This window comes from Cornus florida, unplaced genomic scaffold (assembly GCF_030987335.1).
Source record: "Cornus florida cultivar Cherokee Brave unplaced genomic scaffold, ASM3098733v1 CherokeeBrave_3.0.0_Hap2_Chr01, whole genome shotgun sequence".
Taxonomy (NCBI): domain Eukaryota; kingdom Viridiplantae; phylum Streptophyta; class Magnoliopsida; order Cornales; family Cornaceae; genus Cornus; species Cornus florida.
The window spans coordinates 110,161,050-110,170,482 of record NW_026775571.1 but is presented as its reverse complement, the minus strand read 5'-3'; the positions used below and the strand labels follow the sequence as shown (position 1 = coordinate 110,170,482).

Here is a 9,433-nt window from a genome sequence, read left to right as displayed (position 1 = left end):
AAAAAAATAATTTATATATATAAAAAAAAATCACAAGCTTTTAGGTGAAGAATAATATGGTAAATTCACCATAAATGTTTACCAGGGTGTGTGGGTAATTTACCCATAAATTAGGGTTGAGAGGTGGGAGTGATGAATCAATTTTACTTCTTTTTATTTTTCGAGAATCAATTTTACGGAGTACTTCATTACTCCAGAGAGAAATGGCTAATTGGAGGAGTTTTGGCGATCGGATGTTAAAAACATTTTTCAATCCGGCGAGCCTTCACAACTCCAGTAGCCGGCGTCGTGGTGGTGGTGGTGGTTGTTTGCTCCTTGGAGGCATAAAAAAAGCCTTTTCACGGATCACCGGTTGCTCTTCTTGTTCTTCTCCACCTCCTCCACCACCCCCCGCAAGTCATCGATCACCATCTTCATCACCATTGCTCATGGTACCTCCCGGTGTTGCTTTTGTCGATCACAAAAATACAGGAAAGCACGACGACAGTAGCAGCAGCAGCAATGAGGACTATTTTCATTTCTTCAGCGTTTCGGAGCAGAGTCAAATTAGGGTTCCGAAGAATCTTACTATACCATGGCAGAGGGACCTCCTAACCCCTGACGCCGCACGATGTGTGGGCTCTTCTCATGGCGGCTGGCTAGCCTTTGCACACCCTCGCAATTCCTACCCTTATCTCTACAACCCTTTGATAGACTCCCCTCATTTCCCCTACATTCCCCTCCCTTCCATCGAAACCCTACCCCACGTCCGCGGCGTTCGCCTCCTCAAGTCCGATCACCTCTCCCCTTCCCCTTCTCTCATCACCCGCTTCCAAATGTTATACGATTCATCAGAGATCTACCTTTCCTCTCGAAAAGTCTGCCTTAATTACATGCACAGGCTTGCTATGTCATCAGCCCCATCGTTCCCCTGTTATTCTTTTTCGTCATCAAAATCAAAACCAAAACTTGACGAGGACTGCACTATAATGGCCCTCCATGGCATGGGACTTAATGATATTGCCTTCTGCAAACCCGGGGACGATAGGTGGACCGTCTTGGACGGTTCGCTCCCATATTATTGTGACATCATGTATTTCAGCAAAGATCAGCGGTTTTATGCCTTGAAACCAGATGATGATAGCATTGAAGCTTGGGATCTCAGAGATCCTTCTTGTCCCAAAAATCAAGTGTTTGATAGTCCTTCCATTTGTCCTGGAAAGCTTGAGGACAAACTTCAGGAATCTTATCATTTTATTCAGAATAATTATTTAGTTGAATCCTCGGGGGATCTTTTGCTGCTTTACAGGTTCATAGCTAACATCATCACTAATAGTGATGATCTTTCTGAGGAACAACTGAATAGAATGGATGAGGCTTATTGGACATTGGGATTTGAGGTTCGCAAGTTCGATTTTGATCACAATAAGTGGGAACTTGTGGAATGCTTAGGTGACCGGGCACTGTTTGTGGGTTCTAATCAATCTTTCTCTCTCTCAACTTGCGATCATCCGGAATTGATGGAGAATTCCATCTACTTCACAGATGATAACTTTGACCAATTTAACGACAAATATGGTTACCATGATAATGGTGTCTTTTGCTTAGGAGAGAACAACATAAAACCTTATTATCCAAGCAGTGTGAAGATGATTGATCCACATCCAATTTGGGTTGCCCCCTTCACAATGTAGTTCTACACAAACAGCTATTTATCTCCTTTTGGCTTACACAAGGTAGGTAAGTTACATAGTTGATTCATTTTTATTAAATTATAGTAAGGTTGTGATGTTTATGATAGTTGATTACCATGATAATGGTGTCTTTTGCCTAGGAGAGAACAACATAAAACCTTATTATCCAAGCAGTGTGAAGATGATTGATCCACATCCAATTTGGGTTGCCCCCTTCACAATGTAGTTCTACACAAACAGCTATTTATCTCCTTTTGGCTTACACAAGGTAGGTAAGTTACATAGTTGATTCCTTTTTATTAAATTATAGTAAGGTTGTGATGTTTATGATAGTTGATTACTGGTCACTGTTTGATAACTTTATTCAAATCCCTAATTTCTAAATTTTAATTATTTGTTTGCATAGTTTGATGACTTTTGGAAGTGGACAGTATTTTTTCTTTTCTTTTTTCCTATGATGGACATTACCAATCAGTGTAAGGAGTAGTTTCTTAATTTTCATCCGTAGAACTAGCCACAAGATTAACATCTTTTAACCAGTCTTTTGTTTGATCCTTTTGATGGGTATATGTTAAATATTGTGAACTAGTTCTTTAAAGGTTCTGGTCTTCTAGAACATCATGCTTCCTAACATTACACAAAATTAATTTCGCTTTTTGTTCAATTCCATTTTGCTCTAGTCCAATACTGCAACGAGATATTATGTATTTTTTGAATGAACTGATCGGCCCAAGTCACTTGCAGAAGCCACAATAACTGACGCATTGGTTGTCATAACAGTGTTTGAAAAAGCTAATTTTTGTTTTTTGTATGATTATTTATCATAGAAATTTGAACACTAGGTATATTTTGGGAAATTTGGACTCTCAAAATTTTTACTTTAAAGATGAGTTAATTTAAAAATAAATTCGAAGGGTTAGCTCAAATGGGTAAGTGTAACGGGTGGGCGCTTGTCCATTTACCCAAAAGCTCGAACTGTTAGGTAAGGCTGCATACCCACCCATTTATACCCAATCTCTTTCCCATCCGATTCCGATGTGGGACAAAATGACCTTTGTTACATTCTCCCCCACCCAAACTCGAAACGCCGTCGTTGCGGTTGGGCCACCCTGCCTACCCGGGTGGACTCACCCGGACGCCTTCCCGGCCGGACGCTTGGCGTGGCACCGGATCAAGGACTGGGTTTGGCTCTGATACCAACTGTAATGGGTGGGCGCTTGCCCATTTACCCAAAAGCTCGAACTGTTAGGTAAGGCTGCATACCCACCCATTTATACCCAATCTCTTTCCCATCCGATTCCGATGTGGGACAAATGACCCTTGTTACAGTAAGTCATTTGTCCTTGGTGCTTCAGGAAGCATTAAGCTTGAGGTTTAACTTCTCTTAAGTGCATGGATGGATTTGGTGAATAATTAGGAAAAAAAAATACTAAATTTTTATTATATAAGGTAAAGAACCAACAAAAAAAAAAGAAAAAAAAAAAACAAGAAGGCACAAAAAAACATATAGAACTATGGAACTACAAAAAAATAGAATTAACCCATGAACTATGCCTGCTTGGCTGCAATTAAATCACTACCAATTAAATCACTCTGGTCACCACCATAATAATGTTATGAGACACTGTGTATGCCATTTTTTTTCTTTCTAAATGACCATTTAACCCTTATAATACAAAAATACCAAATTATCCTTTTATTACGTTAAACCCACATGCCCTATTTATATTCCCCAGAATCCATTTCTCTTACCCAAATTATATACTACTGTTCATATTCTTCATGTGTCTGATAAAAAATACACATGATTTCCATATACACACACAATAAGAGGGTGGGTTTCATCTGTTGGCGATATGTTGATATGATGCCATTTTGACTTTCACTCATTATTGACAAAATTTTAAATCAAATGGGGTGAAGTGTGCAAAGCAGAGTACTGTAGGAGAAAGTTTGGGAGAGTTCTAACCTGCCGAGGGGAGTGGGGGAAGGGGAGAGAAATATAGGTATTATTGTTATAGGAGAACTTTCATCATTATTGTTGTCGTCATCATTATCCTCTTCTCTTAATTTTAATTCCATATAAATAAGTCGGTCACATAAAAATTATTTTTCTAATATTTTTTTATTGCATGCCATTTTTCTTGTCTAACTTTCTAAAATTATTTTTAACAATCTCAACCATGGTAGCTTAGGGAAAACTTTATGTCTCCATAATTTTAGAGAGAAGCCATCCAAATGGAATTATTAAAAACTTGCAGTAAATCCATCACCCCGATAACATAAATAGATAATGACTCAAACAAGAATAGAAGATCTCTGGTGTAATTAAGTGGAGGAGATGAAAAAGAGAAATTATAAATAAAGAAAATACATCTTGATATCAGTCTTTTGTTTGGTCCTTTTGATGGGTATGTTAAACATTGTGAACTAGATTCTTTTTTAAAGGTTCTGGTGTTCAAGACAAGGGCGAATTCAGGAATTGTTAATAGGATGGGTTAATATTTCTTTGGGTGAATTAAAACTAGTAATAATTTTTCTTTTTTCTGGGCTGGGCTATAATTGCCTATAATAAATTTTTTTTTGGTAGGTTCAATCTCACTTCCCCTTGCCTCTAGAACATCGTGCTTCCTAACATTACACAAAGTTAATATGACTTTTTGTTCAATTCCATTTTGCTCTAGTCGACTATTGCAACAAGATAATATGTATTTTTTTGATGACCCGCAGGGTGTGTGTGATCGTCCCAAGTCACTTGCAGAAGCCACAATATTTGAGCATTGGTTATCATAACGCTTTTGAAAAAATTATGACTTGTTTGGTTTGTGACTCTGAAAACAGTTCTCAAAAACTTAGAGAACAAAAAATTATTTTCAGATAATTATAAAAAAGAGTTATTTGAAAACATGCATTTTTATAACTGAGTTTTCAGAAAATAGTTTTCAAAATACTGAACCAAACAGAATTTTTGTACAATTTTCTATTTTTAATTCTTGAAAACAGAAAACTTTTTTAGAGTTACAAACCAAACAACTCCCTAATTTTTGTTTATTTGTTTGATTATTTATTATAGAAATTTGAACACGCGATTTATTTTGGGGAAATTTGGACTCTCAGGATTTTACTTTAAAAGATGAGTTAGCTTTATTTGTTTTTCGAACTACTTGAGTAGCAAATGTTATTTAAAAATAAACTTAAGGTATTGACTCAAATGGGTAAGTTATTTGTCCTTGGTGCATCAGAAAGTATCAAGTCAAAGGTTTAACTCTTCTTTAGTGCATGGTTGAGTTTTGTGAGTATCAACTAGAAAAAAAAATATTACTTAAAAATATAGTTGAATGTTATATATCTAGGTACATAATATGTATATATGATTTTCAAATATATAAGCATACACATGATTTCCATGTACACACAATTTGAGGGTGGGTTTCATTTGTTGGAGATATGTTAATTTGATGTCATTCATTTGTTGGAGATATGTTAATATGATGTCATTTTTATATTATGACCTTCACTAATTATTGATAAAATTATAAACAAATGGGGTGAAGTGTGCAAAGTAGAGTAGTGTAGAAGCAAGTTTGGGAGAGTTCTAATCCGACAGAGCAGGCGAAGGGGAGAGAAGTATAGATATGGTTGTCGTGGGGAGAACTTTCATCATCACCGTTGTCATCGTCATCCTCTTTTTTTAATTTTAATCACACAAGAAGATGTCCGGCTGTCACATAAAAATCCTCTCTTTAATTTTTTCTACATGTCATTTTTCTTGTTTAACTTTTAAAATTATTATTAAGAATCTCGACCATGTTAGTCTTAGGAAAAACTCTCTCCCCACAATTTTAGAAAGAAACCATCCAAATGGAATTATTAAACTTGCCCCAATAAAATAAGGGTTAAGTGTAACTATCGATATAGTGTAAAAAAGTTCTTTAGTATCGACACGCCCCTACCCGCTTGGATAAAGGGAGCTAGAGCTAGCTCAGAGCTCCATAATTTCTTATCAAATTCTTACTTTTTTGTTAGATCTTGGGCAAAACAGGAATTTGTATGCCTAAAGAAAATGTTTGTGATATAAAACCTCCCTATACTATTAATTTGAGAAAAATATCCCTTTGTTTGCATAAAAGACATTAATACTCAATAAAATAAAATAATATTTAAAAATTCAGGCAATGTAAAATTACTATTTTAGACAATTTCCAAACTCACCCGCAACTTCTCACAGACGCAATTATCTTTTTGCCACTGACTGGTCTGACCTTGCGCCGTCCTTCACCGTCGCCAACAGCCACCAGCCTTCTGTATATACCATCATTAATGGCGTCCCGAGCACGCTGTTCTTCACCGTCACCAACAGCCACCAAACGAGAATCGGATCTTACCAAACGAGAATCAGACTTCTTCGACCGCGGTGGTGTGGAAACTCAAACTCGTCGCCCTCCACCTTTTCATCTCCGGCCTGAACAGTACTTCAATCTCTTCGTCTCCGACGGAACCACCGATCTCATCCTCAACCGTCCAAAGCATCTAGATCTGACGACGCACCAACGCGCTTCACGCGCCATTGTGCGTAGATCTAATGCTCGACCCATTCTGCACGATTCAGAGCAGTGCCGGAGGGACTGTTGGGTTCAAACCCATAAAACAAAATTAACGTCGACGTCCTCTCCTCCACTTCACCGACGTCGATTACACTAGCGATACACGCCCAGAGAACTGATTCGGCATCGGTGAGGTCCTTAACACCGGACTCGTCCTTGTCACCGGACATCTCTCACATAATCTTCTCCAGTCGTTTCTCTTCCTCAGGAAAGCGAAGGGAGAGATGAGATGGTTGCACGAGAATGGCTTCAAACCCAGTTTCACTCTCTCTCCTTTTTTTTTTTTTGTTTTGTTTTTGGATAAATAGAAATGCAACGGTTAAAAGACTTTGCAAGAGCCGTAGAGTCACACCAAATCGAATTGCAGCCATTGATGCAATAGTAATTTTTCTGTGGAGTCCATCGTTGGTTTGGTGATGAAGAATGGGTATTGATTTTGGAGGCACGAAATGGAGATGAAGAGAGGGAAAGAGAGAGAGGTGGGTTTGATGATGAGAGTGAACATCCAGATTAAAACAGAAGAGGAGTAGCTTGAAGTTTTTTTTATTGTATTGGGTGTGGGGGTGGTGGCGGCGGCTTTGGGTGTGGGGCCTGTGGTGGTGGTTTTTTAGTTCGGCAAATATGGTGGTGGAGCCACGACCACCAATTGTGGTAGTGATGTGGCTACCGGAGCAAATTAGGATTTTAAAATTTATTTTATGCCAATTTTGAACAAAAAGTGGTCAAAGGATTTATTTTTATTTATTTATTTATTTTTTTTAAAAATTTTATGGAATGAAATATACATTTTTTAAAAGAAAAAACTATTTGTACACAAAACTTATATTACACGGTTTTTTTTTTTACCCTTGACCCATAAAATAAATAGATAATGTCTCAAACAAGATCTCCAGTGTAATTAATTGGAGAAGATGAAAAAGTGAAAATAAAAATAATGCAATTGAGAGAAACTTTGTTGGATTAGGGGTCACTGGTCGAAGTTAATTCCTATTCGTTTAACATTTTTAGCATTTTTTTTGTTGCATAAATTTATTTATTTATTATTATAACAGTATTACCATAATAATTTTGGGAAAGGTGTCTTGCGCTTGCTTTTGCTACCAATGAGAATCCCCTTCAACTCTTCAAGGCCTTAGTCACTATCCAAAATCACACCTTGTAATTGATTGATGACACTAATGCCAGTATGAAGAAGTCTTTCTCCACCTTATTGACCCTTTACCCAAATTTTTATTAAAACTTTGAATTATTTATTCATATTGTCAAGAGAATAAAGTTGGGAACGGATGCAAATAAAAATAATTGATGCTTAGTAGCGACTTGAAAAGTGAAAAGTATTAGTCAAAATTGAGTACTATAATTATGGTATGAAAATCCCATGAAAAAAAGTAGTAGAATTTATCACTAATGTTGTGCGGATAGCCTAAAAGTGTTGTGAGAAGCGAGTTATTTTAAGACTAAACTTTTTTCAAAATTAAGTTAGGCTCAAACAAGCAACTCCAGTTGATATATTTTTATATGAAACAATTTACTATAAATAACCCCTAAGATGAGAATCTTCTTTTGTGACTCACAATTATAAATGTGAACAATTTTGATGTGATAGGGCCATACAGGGAATCTATATATATAAAAAATTGAAAGCTCATTGAAGGGCAAGTTGAAAAAGATAAAAAAAGAAGAAGGTTATGCTGGTTTATTTATTTACTTTTGCGCCAACAAACCAATCAAACTCTCCCTACCCGTAACTCGTATCACAAGTTCTAATCTTCACCCCAATAAAGACGGAATAGACAAGGAAAATGTCCATCACAAAATACAACTCTTTCTTAGATAATTATCACCAAATAAATTTGTGATCTTATTCATTTTTGGATGGTTTTGTTAACGTATTCACTGTGATATGAGGAGTATTTACGATTTAGGGTTTGGAATAAGCAGTGCCGAATAATTTAACCCGCGTAGGAGAAGAGATAGAAATGGCTAATTGGAGGAGTTTTGGCGATCGGATGCTGCATTGCCGCCTGTCTATTCTAAAAGCATGGTGCAATTGCTCCAATCCGGCCAGATTTCACCACTCCACATGTGGTGGTGGAGGTTTGCTCTCTCCCGTCCGATCGTTGGACTATTTTCTTCGTCGATCAGTTGGAGTCTCGAAAAAAGGTGCGAACTTTTCGTCGATTCAATGTTATTCTTCTTCTGCTGAAGCACCAGCAGCAGATGTAGTAGTAGTTGATGAAGAGGATTCACTAGGAGGACCTCTCCCTCTTCAATCAGCACCGTTCCTGATGCTCCCTGCTGGATCTATGTTGGTTGCTGGAAGCGACGGCGAAAGTTTTAAGCTTGTGGCGAAGAAGGACAACGACGCCGACGCCGACTGCTACCATTTCTTTAGTGTTAGAGAGAAGAAAGTGATGAAGATGAGAATGAATGTTATGCTTCCATGGCAAAGGGAATTACTTCCCCCAAACGAAGCCATCTGCTTCGGTTCGTCTCTTGGCTGGCTCGCCTTTATCCACCCTCGCAATTGCTCTCTCTACCTTTTCAACCCTTTCATCCACTCTTATCTCCCTTACCTCCCCCTCCCTCCCATTCAAACCCTACCTTGTATCATCTCCAGCGTTCGCTACAATTCCAATATTCACACCTCATCTTCTTCTTCACCACCCATTGTCACTGAGTTCAGCATTTGGGATCAATTCTCGCCCATATCATCCCAACGCTTAAGTCAGAAGTCTTTCTTTAAGAAGATTGCGTTGTCCTCAACCCCGTCCTCGTTCCCTTCCAATCATCATCATCACAAAAACATCAATAATAATGAAATGAAAAAGTGTTCTTCTGACTCTACTGTGATGGTCATCCAAGGCTACGAGAACTATAAACTCGCATTCTGCAGAATTGGGGGCACCGCATGGACTGTGTTAGATGGTGCGGGGGTATCATACTTTGATGTCATCTATTTCAGCAAGGACCAAAAATTTTATGCCTTGTCCACCTCTTATAAACTTATAGAAGCTTGGGATCTCCGCGATGCTGCCTCTCCAAAGAATAATACCATCATTTCTCGTGTGCCTCCTTTGGTACACCCCACAATGGACCAACACCAACACCGGCTCAGACATCTTTGCCAACTAGATCATTATCTAGTGGAGTCTT

The 9,433-nt window shown here is 37.9% G+C and overlaps 1 protein-coding gene across 1 annotated transcript; it reads left to right on the top strand.

The window, feature by feature from the left end:
* The first annotated feature begins 203 nt into the window (after nt 1–203).
* Nucleotides 204–1,673, top strand: LOC132280706 (uncharacterized). Its single transcript, XM_059782451.1, has one exon. The coding sequence runs from the start codon at nt 204–206 to the stop codon at nt 1,671–1,673; it is 1,470 nt and encodes a 489-aa protein (XP_059638434.1).
* Nucleotides 1,674–9,433: the final 7,760 nt, after the last annotated feature.